General features: G+C 34.9%; 3 protein-coding genes across 6 annotated transcripts; 2 read left to right on the forward strand and 1 right to left on the reverse strand.

The window, feature by feature from the left end:
- The first annotated feature begins 680 nt into the window (after positions 1-680).
- Positions 681-10,187, forward strand: LOC113501928 (death-inducer obliterator 1). Its single transcript, XM_026883242.1, has 17 exons — positions 681-1,131; positions 1,502-1,663; positions 2,007-3,816; positions 3,977-4,169; positions 4,524-4,778; positions 4,861-5,322; positions 5,914-6,246; positions 6,341-6,493; positions 6,570-6,697; positions 6,776-7,261; positions 7,337-7,599; positions 7,688-7,800; positions 7,894-8,102; positions 8,211-8,421; positions 8,714-8,846; positions 9,089-9,273; positions 9,371-10,187. The coding sequence occupies exons 1-17, from the start codon at positions 999-1,001 to the stop codon at positions 9,536-9,538; spliced, it is 5,397 nt and encodes a 1,798-aa protein (XP_026739043.1). The 5' UTR covers positions 681-998; the 3' UTR covers positions 9,539-10,187.
- Positions 10,176-12,614, reverse strand: LOC113501930 (mitochondrial ribonuclease P protein 1 homolog). The gene is made up of 5 exons (XM_026883246.1): positions 11,893-12,614; positions 11,585-11,805; positions 11,164-11,312; positions 10,669-11,035; positions 10,176-10,546 (listed from the first exon to the last, which is right to left on the reverse strand). The coding sequence occupies exons 1-5, from the start codon at positions 12,044-12,046 to the stop codon at positions 10,190-10,192; spliced, it is 1,248 nt and encodes a 415-aa protein (XP_026739047.1). The 5' UTR covers positions 12,047-12,614; the 3' UTR covers positions 10,176-10,189.
- A 72-nt stretch (positions 12,615-12,686) lies between these two features.
- Positions 12,687-14,142, forward strand: LOC113501931 (peptidyl-prolyl cis-trans isomerase-like). Of its 4 annotated transcripts, XM_026883249.1 has the most exons (4): positions 12,692-12,709; positions 12,890-12,919; positions 13,027-13,620; positions 14,058-14,142. In XM_026883249.1, exons 3-4 carry the CDS (start codon positions 13,047-13,049, stop codon positions 14,099-14,101), a joined length of 618 nt encoding a protein of 205 aa, XP_026739050.1. In that variant the 5' UTR covers positions 12,692-12,709; positions 12,890-12,919; positions 13,027-13,046; the 3' UTR covers positions 14,102-14,142. The 4 variants fall into 4 exon arrangements, with proteins under 4 accessions (XP_026739048.1, XP_026739051.1, XP_026739050.1 ...); XM_026883247.1 differs by lacking the exon at positions 12,890-12,919 and having other exon boundaries at positions 12,687-12,709; XM_026883248.1 differs by lacking the exon at positions 12,692-12,709 and having other exon boundaries at positions 12,828-12,919.
- Positions 14,143-14,145: the final 3 nt, after the last annotated feature.

A 14,145-nucleotide genomic window follows, 5' to 3' on the forward strand; every position in this document is an offset into this window, starting at 1 on the left:
AACGTCATTGGCTGAGATTTTGTGCTTCACGGAACCGGATATAGTAAGGAGGGACGTTTTAGCTTATTTGCCTTTATTTTTAATAGCATATATTATCCTCTAAGATAGTACAGACCCAAATATGCTGCTATTTTACTAATAAAAGTGGGTGACAAGAAATTTAATTATATTTAACGGTTTCTAAAGCATTTTTTTTTTTACGATTTTTGCTTTGTAAATAAAACAAAACATTTCTTGTATTAAGCTTGCATATAATGTTGGCGCACAACTTTTAATTTATTCATGACAGCGTTAATTCGTATAGCGTAATTATAAATTGTTATATTCGGTTTTGACTTTATAGAACAAAAGTGACTTTGATGTTTTTTTTATGTTCATTTAATATTTCAACACATCTTTTTTATATATTATGTAGTAACGGTTATCAAATATATTATTCTACAAAGTCGAAGAAGATAAAAAGACACTAGACATGTCATTAATCGTGGAGCGCCTTTATTAACCATGCTATGTAGTATGTACTTCATACACTAAAGGAAAATATTACAATGGTTATTAATTGAGGCAACTTACAAATTATACTTGAATAAATAATTTACAAGAAGATATATGCACGGTCAAATAGTAATGTTTCGACCTTTTTCGTAGATACAAAGCCATGAAGTCATGTCCTATAGTCTACAGATTAAAAAAATAGTTTGATAACTGTGTGTGTTTCGGAAATTAAAATTTCTGGATTCTATGCAAAACAATGTTTATCGTTTGGATAAATTTGAAACAATTATCAAGCTTATAATCTATTATTAGCGTCCTACACAAGTTAAAGGTTATAAATTGTTGTGTTTGCCGCGGTGCGGCCATTCAATCCAATGGTGGAGTCCAAAATGGCGACTAGCGCGTTGGATTTGGATGCGTCATAATTAGACGCGGTGCATGTGTCTTGAATGGCTATTAATAGAGGAATTGAATTAGAATGGTTGCATGAATTGCAATGAAAAATGTCAAACACGGTTATAACTAATTATACGGATCTTAACGGACCTTCCACAAAAGCTGATAGCTCTGTTGTTGTTATTGTAAACAAGGATGGATCATTGTCTGTTGATCAAAAATTACTGGGGACTCTAATGGGTAAGTCCTTAAGAACATATCTAACAATATATATAATACTTTTCAAAATTGTCTTCCATATAGATGAAGGCTATCATAATGTTCTACATAAGTTTGATGCATAGCAACTAGATGCTAGGGTACTTGTAGTTAGAGGTTTCAGGTGTGTATTTTGTTTGGAATAAGTATTGTATCTAGACAATAACACATAATTATCAACAGAAGTTCAGTTAGAATTGTTTCATTTAGTTGCAAACAAATTGCAACAAGATTATAGCAAATTATGCATTTTGGCGCCAAAATGCTGTTACTATAGAATATGCTTGACTTTTATAAATTTCTTCAATAATATCGATAATTCTTATGCCTAATTGCCTTCATGACATTTTAGGTACAGATGGATCTCAAAGTGCTGGTATAAGTGTTGTACGCGTTGGGCATGAAGGTAAACCGGATGATGCTACTGACTCCGAAACGGATGATGAGAAAGTACCTCATGTAACATTGTCAGTAGACAGTTATTATGATGAGCCTAATAGTATCATAAAGTATGGTAAGATTTATTTCTATTTTCATGTAAATTGTACCATAATCTGAACTTTAAACCATTTTTATGGGGTTAATGGTTCACAATTACTTCTATTTACTTGCAGTGTTGTTTTGAAATTTTAACTGCATGATCTCCTCTCCTCTTCTAAAGTATGTCCTAGGTTGTAGTTTTACTTGATTTATTAAAAACTTAGATTTTTACAAAGTGATTACCAATTTAATCTCCGAATATGGGGAGTATCCAGGGTGTCTTTGTGTGCGTTTGTATTGTATAAACTGTAAAATTTTAATAGTTTTATAATATGTTATATAATGATCTGTAACAATACAATTATTTTTAATTGCAGACAGTGGTGCTGAGATGTTACAGTCATTGAGGATAGAAACAAGGGAAAATAGTTTAGTTGGTTTTCAAAATGACCACTGTTATACACCACTCAAATCACCAAGTCAGTCAGTACCAACAAAAAGCGATAGTTTACCAAACTATGATGAATCAGTCATTGAAATCACTCATACACCACCACCAAAACCTGTGCCCAATTCTAAGAAAATTACTATATTGGAACAAAAGATCTTACCCAAGGGCAAAAAGATAGTTCTAAATTCTAATGAAGCTCCTGTCCTCTTGAAAGGCCATGATGTACTACACAAACCACTACCTGTCACTCCCGGTAATAAATCCAAGGACAACAGAGAACCTGATAAATCTATAGACGCTTTACAAAAGGCAGATGACAGTACTGAGTCATCTTCTATTAGCTCATCAGGTGATAGTATCCCTGATAGAGATTCTGATTCTGATTACAAGTACACTAAAGACCGACCAGGTTCTGTAAGAATAAAGAAACTTAAATCAAAACCTCGCATTTTGAAATCTGGTGGTAGCGCCAAGGCTAAGCTGGAGTCAAAGTTAATAACTAAGCTTAAACCTGCTAGAACTATAATTAAAAAAGAAATTAAAGAGAAGATACAAACTAAAAATGTCACAGAAAAGAAAGATAGCTCTGAAGTTGATTTGGAAAGTATTTTACCATCTTCTAAGATTTCTACTATAATTCCGCCTACTAATGATCTCAGCAAAGTTGTATTGAAACAGACTCCAAAGCCTGTGAAAAAGGAAAAGAAAACACCATCACATGTCACAGCACTATTGACGGATATGACTTCATTGTTTTCAACCCCAGATGTCATTAGAAGGGTATCTACAGACAGCAAAGTGCCACCTAAAACTCCTACAAGTGACAAAGACTCTTTACCACCTGGCATCGACAAAAAGCCTGCTACCGTCACTAAAGTACCTGAGTCAAGTGATGTGAAGGTTGCAGATAACAAGGCTGAAGATATAGACAGTCCCAAGCCCATTGTACAAAAAACTTATGTTAAAGCTAAAGAAAAAGTTGTACAACCTGAAAAACCAACTAAGCCTTATGATCCTATACCTCAACTTGATGATGCAAGTTTGGCACAAATATTACAAGATACCACAGGCATATCTAACCCAGTGAAAGGTCAACCAACTATAACAACTACAGGAGCTATGAATAGTCCTGGACTTGCAGGTCCATTGTCACCCACTCTAGACTTGTTAGGTGGACTTCAGCCTGAAGAGGAAGGGCTGACTGAAGATTTCTTGATGTCTGTTGCTCAACTGGTAGCAAGTTCTGAGAATTTACAAGAAGTCATAGACAAGCAGGTTTTAGGTAAAGTAGATACTGCACCTGCTAAGACTCAACAGAAGGTGCAGACACCACAGACTCCTCAGACACAGCCATCAATTTTATATACACAAGCTTTGTCAAAATCAGCTCCTAAAACTGTTCCTGTACGAAAGGATCCAATTGAAATTGTGAGGCGTGATGGCAGGGTCATTACATTACCACCCATTGAGGCACCAGCAACACGCTCATCAAAACGGAAGAATCAGACAGAAGTAACTTCTCAACCAGAGGCAATACAACCAGCACCAGTGGTGGCAACAACACCAGCTACTCCGGTTCATCCTGTGTCAGTAACTCCTGAGCCACAGGTGCAAGCTGTGTCAAAACAGTACATCAATAAGAAGCTTACTACTAAGAAACAGGAACAGATGGCTAACCCAATCTTGGATAAGGCAGAGTCTCAAGAAAGTTGGAATTCAGAAGATGATCCTAATAGGTAAAGTTTATATGTGATAAACATTATTCTGAGAAGATTGTTTCGAATTTATAGGCAAGAAGATTAATTTAAAAGTCATAGTTTTTAATTGCTCATCTCATGGTTTCTACGATTTTAATTAATTTACTGGCCACAAGTTCCTTTACATTTTTTATTTCAGACTGTGGTGTATATGTAAGCAGCCGCATAACAATCGGTTTATGATATGTTGCGATGGCTGCGAAGACTGGTTCCATGGAAAATGTGTCAATATTACAAAAGCAATGGGTCAACAGATGGAAGAACAAGGAATTGAGTGGAGGTGTCCTAATTGTATCAAGAAAGCAAAACCAACATCTAAGAACTCAAATAAAGTAAGTTCCACTGAAGTTGAATTTGATTTAATATCATTATGTAAATATTAGTTGTATCTAATAATATTAGTTGTTATTTGATTTAAGTTCCAAATAAACGCTTTTTCATTTCATTTTTTTCATCAGAGAAGGATACAAGCTGTCAGTCATTGAACTGTAATTTTTATTTTCAAGTTTGATCTGCTGAATGAATTAATGTTTAATGATAATTTGTAACTTTACCTATTTATGAACTTTATTATAACCATAGCCATTAAATAAATTTAATCAAAGTTAGGATTATTTTTCCATCCACTATTTATGCATTTAGAGATGGACTAATGTCATTATATGAATTTAAACTTCTCTTCTTAGGTCCCAGCACAAATGAGATCAGAAAATGATCAGGAAGGGGCAGTTGCTATAAAATCGCCAGTTCAGTCATCAATCAAAGACTCACTGAAGACAAGTTGTATTGTATGCAAGAAGCCAGCACGTGCTAGCAGCATTTATTGCAGTAACTCTTGCATATGGAAACATGCTCAGGATTCTCTTGGAAACCAAGGGCCTTCTGGGAAAGGTGATGGTGAACCAGGCAAATCTAATGAAAAACAAAAGGCTGAATCTAGGGTAAGTTTGTGCAAAATACAAGTTTTGTTTACCATAATTTTGTGTATGTTCAGATATAATAGGTTTTGATTTGCTTCTTTAGGTAATAGTGTATGAACGTAAATCTGGAAGACTATTAGCTGGACCCAATGCTCCAACTGCAGAAAACTTGAAGGCTTGGTTGCAACAAAATCCTACATTTGAAGTTGTGCGTCCTGGCACTTTGAGTACAATCAAACCTGCTGTAGGTAAAAAGAAGACAAGTGAACCAACTAAGATTCAAACAACTCTCAACTTTGAAAGGATACCTAGAAAACCTGCTGAACAATCAACTAGTGCTAAAACACCCCAAACAGATCCAAAGGAACGATCTATTAGGCTGATACCAGCTCATAAAGAAGAACCTAAGACCCCACAACTTAAGACACCAGTTACTCCAAAGTCGCAGCCCACTACTCAGTTAACTGACACTCCTAAAGCTAGCACGTCTACAGCTAAACCTGGAATTACATCAAGAAAACTGATTAGAACTCCCAGTAATCAAGGACAATCGTCGCAAGACAAGGTAGGATTGGTAAACATAATTACTTCATAACTTCTCCAAAAATGAATTATTCCAGTAATCCATCCATGTAATATGATTTGAAATTTTTTCATTACTAGCTGGTTCATGAATTGCTTGGTCAGTCTACCGTTTTTAAAGGAAGATTTAAGAATAAGACCTTTGTATTAGGTTTACACTTGATGGAGAATTCCTTTTGTTTCGGCAGTTTGTAATTTATAACGTGTTCGTCGTTATCTACGGAGTTGTTATGAATCAGCTAAAATTGTGTGGTCAGTTTTACGACGCACGTGATATGTATATTTTATTCAGTGTTTTGGTAGGTTGTTGTCTCAAATATTTGTCTCTAGTTTGGTAAAAATATTACTTATGGATTTTTCTATATTTTTTTATTATCTTAGATTCTAAGAAATATTGCGGATAATTTAGGTTTACATGATTTAATTTACTACCTAATATTGCGGAAGCTGCTATTGTTTTTGTTTGCCTATTTGGTATTAGTTATGAACATTTTCTAATGTAGTGACCTTGGACGTGTTTGCATAGTGATTATTAAACTGAGGTGGCGAGTTAACGATAATGAATACGTTTCAGGCTCCATCAGTGTCGCCGTCGACATCGCGTCGGAAAGATTCCACTCATACTAGGTTGAGAATGTCAAGCGGTGAACCTATACGCGACAATGTGCGGAAAGCTCTACAAGAACAACTAGCCATAAGGATGTCGGAAAACAAAGGACAGAAATTCTCTGAAGATGAAATACAACAGTTTGCCAATGAGACCGAGCAAGAGTTGCATGAACTGTTTAGAGATGTGGGCATGAAGTATAAGGCAAAGTACAGATCACTCATGTTTAACATCAAGGATCGAAAGAATCTTACGCTATGGGAGAAAATCTGTGATCGTTCGATAACACCTAAACAACTCGTAAGTAATGTTTAAATTTTTATCTGTTCACTGTGAATTAACTATAAGTGCGTTTTTTATATGACATGTAATAATAAATAATTTTATTTTGTAGGTACGACTCTCACCGGAAGAATTGGCAAGTCAAGAGCTAGCTCAATGGCGGGATAAAGAAGCAAAACATCAATTAGAACTTATTAAGAAATCAGAACTAGACCTACTTGCTGCTAACAAAACATATGTCCTCAAAACACACAAAGGAGAAGAGGTACTTCTGTTGTATAGAGATTTATGAATTAACTATTATGTTCTTTACAGCTTACTCATTTTTTGTTCTTATTTAGGTAATGGAGACAAAAGAATCGGTGTCCACTGAATTAGATCCAAATGTGCCTGTTGAAGATGTTGTTACTGCACTAAATGACTCTACAGTTGGTCCTGATGTTATAACAAAAGATAAAACTCCAGAAAGGTACTATATTTTTGTCTTACAAAACTTTTTATAACAATATGTCATTTCAGTAACTAAATTAATCATTTTTTGTATTAGTACCAGCAAGGCTGAAGTAGAAGATAAAAAGTACAGCAGCAAGAAACGAAATCGAGAAGATAGCAGCTCTGGACGCTCTAAGAGAAGTAGGCGGGAGTCTAAACGTGATTCTGACAGAAAATCGAGATCATCGAAACGAAGATCCGAATCAAAAGAAAAAGATGCAAGAGAAGAGCAGAGAAGATCTACACGTAGATCAGAAAAGAAGTCTACTAGAGTCAGATCATCGTCAAAAGAGAGGTCTAAAGATAAACCTGACACCAACGAGCGATCGCGGCATAGGTCTTCATCCAGAGAGAAAACCAAGCGAAGGTCTAAATCACCTGTCCGTGAAAGGTCGAGCTCTCGTGCTCGGTCCCGACGACGATCTTCATCGCGAGACGCAAGGCGCAGAAATAGGTCACGCTCTAAACGCACAATCAGTAGCGAGGATAAGTTGAAGAATCGTTCCAGGTCTCAAGATAATGCTTATAAAACGAAGAACGAGTAAGCAAATATTATGATATAATATCCACAACCTATGAACAGTAAAGCATTGTTTTATAATATTTATTTCTTTAGTTCCACAGATTCTGATTCAATAGAGAGACCAAAATCGGCTATGCTAAAAGAGGCACATCCAGAATACGATCCTCATGAACCAATGATAACATCAGCATTTTCTGAAGAAGACCTCCGGAAGTCTAGAGAGGATGTGTTTGAAGAGAACTACAGGAATGATATGAGTAATTTTGAAGCAGAGTTTGACACATCCAAGACTTTGATTGATACGAATTTGATCTTGCCAGCAACAAGATATTCTGCAAAACAAGACAAAACATCAGGTACTAGAAACACCACACATTTACTGTAACATTTTTGAGTGTTTGTACCAGTACTTTTTATAAAAATATTCATTTTTAAACTTTCTAGAAGCTGAAAGTGATCAAGAACCAAGTAGCACAGTGGACAATGCAGCAGCTACAGTATGGAGTGGATGCATCAACATGGTGGATGTTGCTAGGTTCTATGTGGCTGCCTATGAGGTAAGTTTCTACAAATTATACAGATACATTACTTATGTGCATTTTGTATCTGGTTTTCATTCTCATCCTCTCTTCTATTTTACAAAATTACAGGTGTCCGGCAGTTCTGTGGACTTGGAAGAAGATCTCAGTACAGAATTAGATATTGTAGGAAGAATCAATCCTGACACTGTTTGGGACTATATTGCAAAAATGAAGAAAACTAGTAATAAAGATATTGTTATTCTCAAGCTACAAACTGCTAATGATGAAGAAAAAATGCAATACATTGCTTTATATAGCTATCTCAGTAGTCGCAATAGGTTGGTATTATTATACATGCAAATTCTATGTACACTCAAATGAACATCACCTTATTCCTTACTATCCCATCAAATGGTTTTGTTTCTTATTCCTACAACTTATTTTAGGTTAGGCGTCGTGAAGGCGTCGAACATGATGACAGTAAAAGACTTTTACATTGTACCATTGCCGGCTAATACTACATTACCGGCAGTATTACTACCCCTCGACGGGCCGGGCATTGGCGAAATCAAAACTCATCTTCTGATCGCCATAGTTATTCGACAAAGAAAAAAGCGCTCAGCCGCCAACATTCCGACTGATGTTATTCCAGCTAAGGTCAGTTCGCCGACGGATTGTGACTTATTGTAAATGAATTAATAAAATATACCCTACTTGTGCATTTATTATTTACCGATTTATTTGGCTTAATAGTAAATCTTTGTAAATAAATAAATATGACTGATATTATGTGCTATTGTAGATAGTTCAATAAAAGTAAACCCTAATTAATAAACAAATTTTACTAATAATTTGTTTTGATGTATGTACATTGATATTGGTTAGTCTTACGAAACCCTTCTGATAAATATTTCAAAGGCACCGATCTGATAATGTTACGTTACATTAGGTGGCGCGTGAGTCCCGCAAGCGGTCGTACACTCCCCCGGCCTCGCCGCGGCGGCGGCCACCGCTCCCTCTACTAGCGTACACGTCATCGACTCTCTCTACAACCGTTAAGGACAAAATTGCTGCTTCGCTGGGTATTAAAATATATATAATAAATATTGTGTTTACTTTCCTATTTTTTCTCCTGGAAGCATTGTAGTGTATTTTATTTCTAACATTAAATAAAAGTATTTCATATAAAACAATGCTTAATCCTTAGATATAAATCTCTGGCATTGCTTTAGATTTGCATGCTTTTCAATAAATGGAAAACCTTACTCTTAATAGTACAGTACTGGTAGAAAATTTGGGTTAACTCATGTTTTGTATTTGGTAGTGTCGGCGGATGACGATGAACCGTACAGCCCGGGTTCGACAAGCAGTAGTGGCAGTGGGCAAGCGTCAGGGCCAAGCTTGACCTCGAACACGCTTAGGAGTAAAATGGAAGAACTCAACAGACAGATTGAAGAACAGAAACAACAAATCATGAAGATGGCACAAGCTGATTCCTCCATAGGCGAAGTATGTATACTATTTAAACTATACATGATATTAAAGTGACTATTTCTTATCGTATGGAAATAGGTACAACATTTATTGAATTTTATATTATTTTCAGGACGAAGCTTACTCTCCATCGCGGCCTATGACTCCGCCGCCAGTACAGAGCGTGCCTCTGGCAGATATTGCTTTACCATCCAACTTGCAAGAAATTCTAGCAACAATCAAACAGAGGTCAGAGACTTCAGCTGGAGACGTCGACATGCGTACATTGCCCTTACCATAGTCATAAATATTAAAATTGTACATAAATAGATTTAATTTCTTTATTTAATTATAAGCACAAGGTTTCTTTGCAGTGCAAACATATTATCCATTTTTAACCTACTCCAAAATTGGAGGACGATGTGAATAATATTCTAGCATTTTAATATTTTCATTACATCTCACTAGAAGTTATATACCTAAGGTTCTACTGATTTATATTTCTACTTTTGTAGAGTAGGACGATAATAATGCATTACTGATCCTAAAATTTCATAATGTTACTTTAGTAATTATATAAATATTATGTAGTCTTACGGATTTTATAAAAAAAAAACAAACGAAACAGAATGTGCAAAGCATACATCATTTCTGTGCAATATGTAACATGATAATTCCCAGTACATTATGCTAGTACATACATGGGTGTGCATGAAATTGATAAATTTTATTATGAATGGAGCAAAACTATTTTTTTTTGTGTAAAAGCATTGTAATAAAATATAATACATGATTGTTTGTACCTAGGTACGTATTTATATGTTCAGGATATGTAGTGTACAAAAATTAGATTATTATTAGTTTTATCACAATTATTTTACATTTTTCATGTTTAAAATCTGAAGTTATACATTATGGTTAGATGAAATAAAGACATGTTTCAATTGGTATTTTATATATTTTCATCATCATACAAAGACCTCCTAGATTTAAGTCTCTTTTCCTTAAATACTAATGTGTTCAACTTAGAAAGTTTAATGTTCTTCTTGACATCATATTGTAATTTTTGATTTAGATTTTTCTGCATTGCCATTATTTTAGTTTCCATAAGTTTTCTTCTAGGGACATGTTGTAATGCATATTCCCAATCGGCAGTCATCTTTAAATCTAGCAGAATAGGTATCATGTGGTTAATATTGAGATTTTTCTTAGAACCAGGTGCCCATTCTAAGTATCTGTCCAGTGGTAGTTTAGCCATCTTTATGCCATCTCTTTTAGCTTTAGCAAGGGAAAGGGGTTCATTGTTAACCTGCAAAATTATACATATATATTAGATGTAAATAAAATTTTACAAAACTAAAGACTGTAGTGTGCCACAATACTAGTCTAGACTATTTATAAATTTTAATTCAGTTTATTATTTATGTTTACCTTGTCAACCATGCATCCAACTATATATACAGCGTCATGATCAAATTTTGTTAATTCTTCTCGACAATGTGGGGTCAAATATACAAGCTTTTCCTTTGGGAATACATCCAAATAGCTTTTAGTATGAATATTCATAGGAAACCATGGCTCATCTAATGATGGTATATTTTTCAACATCTGTTTCATAAAAGCACCTGTCATATTTACATTGCACAAATGCAAGTTAAAGGGGTTTTTATGCACTCTGTTATCGCCAAAAACAAATGTCATTTGTTTAGCAGCATTCACAGTTTCTTTATACACCATGTGGCTTTCATAAGAACAGTCTATTACAATTGATTGACCATACATCATAGCTTGAAGAGCCCTGTAAAAAAAAAATAAAGTTGAAGTCACACCTCAAAAATAAATGAGAATTACATAAAGTTTAAATACTTTTATGGTAGGCTGCTTACTATTCTGTTTTCGAAGAGTCTGAATTATAAATTTAAATACCTGTAGTTATCAAACTGGTTGATTGATTGGTCTCTAATGCGTAGAAACAGTGATTGATGTTGTATGCCATATAAAAGGTCATCTTTATTTTCTTTCATATCTTCAGGCTTTGGGACAGTAAACTCTTTTCTTCTTGCTTCTTTTTTAGCCTTAAATAAAAATTTGTAGATTAAATTTTTCTATAAGCAATAGATTCAACTGAGGCTGCCTCAGGTCTAAATATTTAACGGAGCATCTCCTACAGCAATTTAGATAGTCTAATTGAATGTAACTGTTATCTAAATCTATCAAAATACTCACAAAATATGGTAAATAATATATTATGTGAAACTGAGTTGGTTTCATTACAAAATAAAAGAAAGAAAAGAATATAATTAACTTAAAATTTAATTGATAAAAGTTTGAACAGTTTCTTCTTTACCTTGAAATTTTCCTTAGATTTTTCAGTTTTGAACAAATATCTCAAGTAACTTTGGCGCTGATTTTTAGTTTTTAAATCTAATAAGTGTTGCCACTGATCATTGTTAATTGAGTCCGGTGCAAAGCGTCCGTCCTGGCGCATCACCTCTACTTCTAGCATTAATATTCTCAATTTCTTTTCAAGTTCGGCATTACCTTTACATATGAGATCCACCACTTGATCTGAAAAAAATATGATTGACAAAATTGGCATCATTTTAACCATTGAAAGCGAATTGTAATGTAAGAAATTAACTATCTAATATCTACCTGGGTCACTTGTTTTTTGAATTGAATAACATCTTGGATGATTATTGAATGTTACGCATGCTTGGAATGGGGCAACGGTAATTTGCTTATTAGAATGGATAAGTCTTTCACGGCTTATAAGCACGGATGTTATAACTTTTCTAATACAATACATAATTATTTAAAATTATGCAGTCACATACAATTTTAAGTATTTTTGATTTTATTTAAAGTTTCAAGGGTTCATGTCATTGAGGTTATATTTATACTGCAAGAATATGACAGACAGCTCAGAGACAATGTGACATAAAAACATATTCGATATTTAAACACAAACGACTACAGATTAGTTAGACATTAGTATTGTTAAAGGTTTGGCCTCATGGAGCCGCTCGACGCTCGTTTGTAGCGACAAAGGTCATGTGACCCCATTTTAAATTTGCCGCGGCTTGAAAAGCGCTGCATGGTGACGATGCGACCCTGTGTTGCTGCTTACCCTGTGGCAGATACAAGTGAAATAAATAGTAGCTGTACCTATTTTGATTCCATTATTTACAGGAATTAACTTACAAGCTGTTGCAGCACCACACTTATTTCGACTTGTCTCAGCGGCCACCGCTCATTATCGACCTTTTCCTAGCGGCAAAGCCCAATATTTTCAGGTTTTGTTGCTAAATATCTTGTGACCATTTCGAACTGCTGAAAATTTAAAATGGGGTCACGAGACCAGATTTGTCACTGTAAACAAGCGTCGAGCGGCTCTATAAAGCCGCACCTTATTACTCATCACAAAGGATCCAAGCAATTATTGTATGCTTTACTGATTCTACACTTATGAGTGAGTATGCGTTCTTGTAGAACATGTATATGTTATAAGCATCATACTTTCTGCCGGCTTTTTAGAAGCATTTTGAGTTTTATGGAACTATGTAAAATTTTCCTTGTGTGGTTTTGATTTATCCTCAATATTTTTTATCTATCCTCTTTGTAGAAATTATAACTGGTCTGGCAATTACAGAACGTGCTGGCTGGTCGGGTTAGCTGGAAGGTTAGAAAAACATAAATGTGATTTATGTGAATGTGAAATGAAGAATCATTTAAGCCAATTGCTTTAGTTCATTATGCATTTAATTTAATTATATCTAAATTTTTTAGGTTTTCGTTCTTCGTTCAAGATGGCCATCTCGACTATGTTACGCCGTACCGGCCGTACATTAATAAACGGTACGCTGTATTCTGCTGCTGCGCTCCGTCTTGCTTCGACCCAACCTGAAAAAAAAGTATATTTCGATGTCACCGCTGACGGCGAATCCCTGGGTCGCATAGTGATAAAACTGGAAACTGATTTAGTGCCTAAAACATCTGAGAATTTCAGAGCCTTATGCACTGGCGAAAAGGGATTTGGGTACAAAGGCTCTTCATTCCATAGGATCATTCCCAACTTTATGTGCCAAGGAGGAGACTTTACTAACCATAATGGTACAGGTGGAAAGTCTATTTACGGTCGTGTTTTCCAAGATGAAAACTTTAAGCTGAAGCATACTGGCCCAGGCATTTTGTCAATGGCCAATGCTGGTCCTAACACAAACGGATCTCAATTCTTCATCACCACTGTACCTACGCCGTGGCTTGATAAAAAACATGTAGTATTTGGGGCCGTTGTTGAAGGTATGGATGTGGTTAGTAAAATGGAAGGGTTTGGATCTAAAAGTGGAAAGCCTACTAAGAAACTAGTTATCTCTGAATGTGGTGAGTTGGAATAATATTACTGTGTAAAAGTTGATGTAATCTGTTGAATACTTGAGTAGTATATGTAGATAAAATAATTTGTAAGTTAAGTTGTTAAATAGAATTTGTAGAAAACAGTAACTTGGTATTATTTATTTAATCCATCCTAAAGGTATCATCATGCAGTTTCATGAGTTACAATAGATACATATTCTTGTCTTGACCCACAAACACAAGTAGTATTAATTGAATGGAACTTAGATGTGACATCATTTCTCTGTATCAGTCTTGTGAAATTGGTTACATCACAACCCCTGCTCCTAAACTTAGTCAATCAGAATTTTTCAGATAAAACACTATTTTTTTATCGTCTACCCAGTCATCATCCCTATTATCCCATTCCCTATTTCACAATTCTTGTAAAGTATATGTCTTTATTTTTTTTCATTTATATGCAGGTGAAATTCATGAAGAGCTTGCAGCGAAAAAAGTGGTTCAGTGAATTTCATAATGTTCTATAGGTAGTCTAAATGTGCAGTTTTTGTG

This window comes from Trichoplusia ni, chromosome 16 (assembly GCF_003590095.1).
Source record: "Trichoplusia ni isolate ovarian cell line Hi5 chromosome 16, tn1, whole genome shotgun sequence".
Taxonomy (NCBI): Eukaryota; Metazoa; Arthropoda; class Insecta; order Lepidoptera; family Noctuidae; genus Trichoplusia; species Trichoplusia ni.

Coding starts and splice junctions, on each gene's coding strand:
- LOC113501931 (XM_026883247.1), top strand. Junction 13,621..14,057: donor ACTAGTTATCTCTGAATGTG/GTGAGTTGGAAT, acceptor ATTTATATGCAG/GTGAAATTCATGAAGAGCTT.
- LOC113501928 (XM_026883242.1), top strand. CDS start 999: ATGTCAAACACGGTTATAACTAATTATACGGATCTTAACGGACCTTCC. Junction 1,132..1,501: donor ATTACTGGGGACTCTAATGG/GTAAGTCCTTAA, acceptor ATGACATTTTAG/GTACAGATGGATCTCAAAGT. Junction 7,262..7,336: donor GCTTATAAAACGAAGAACGA/GTAAGCAAATAT, acceptor TTATTTCTTTAG/TTCCACAGATTCTGATTCAA.
- LOC113501930 (XM_026883246.1), bottom strand. CDS start 12,046: ATGTATTGTATTAGAAAAGTTATAACATCCGTGCTTATAAGCCGTGAA. Junction 11,806..11,892: donor TCAAAAAACAAGTGACCCAG/GTAGATATTAGA, acceptor TATTTTTTTCAG/ATCAAGTGGTGGATCTCATA. Junction 10,547..10,668: donor TTGGATGCATGGTTGACAAG/GTAAACATAAAT, acceptor ATAATTTTGCAG/GTTAACAATGAACCCCTTTC.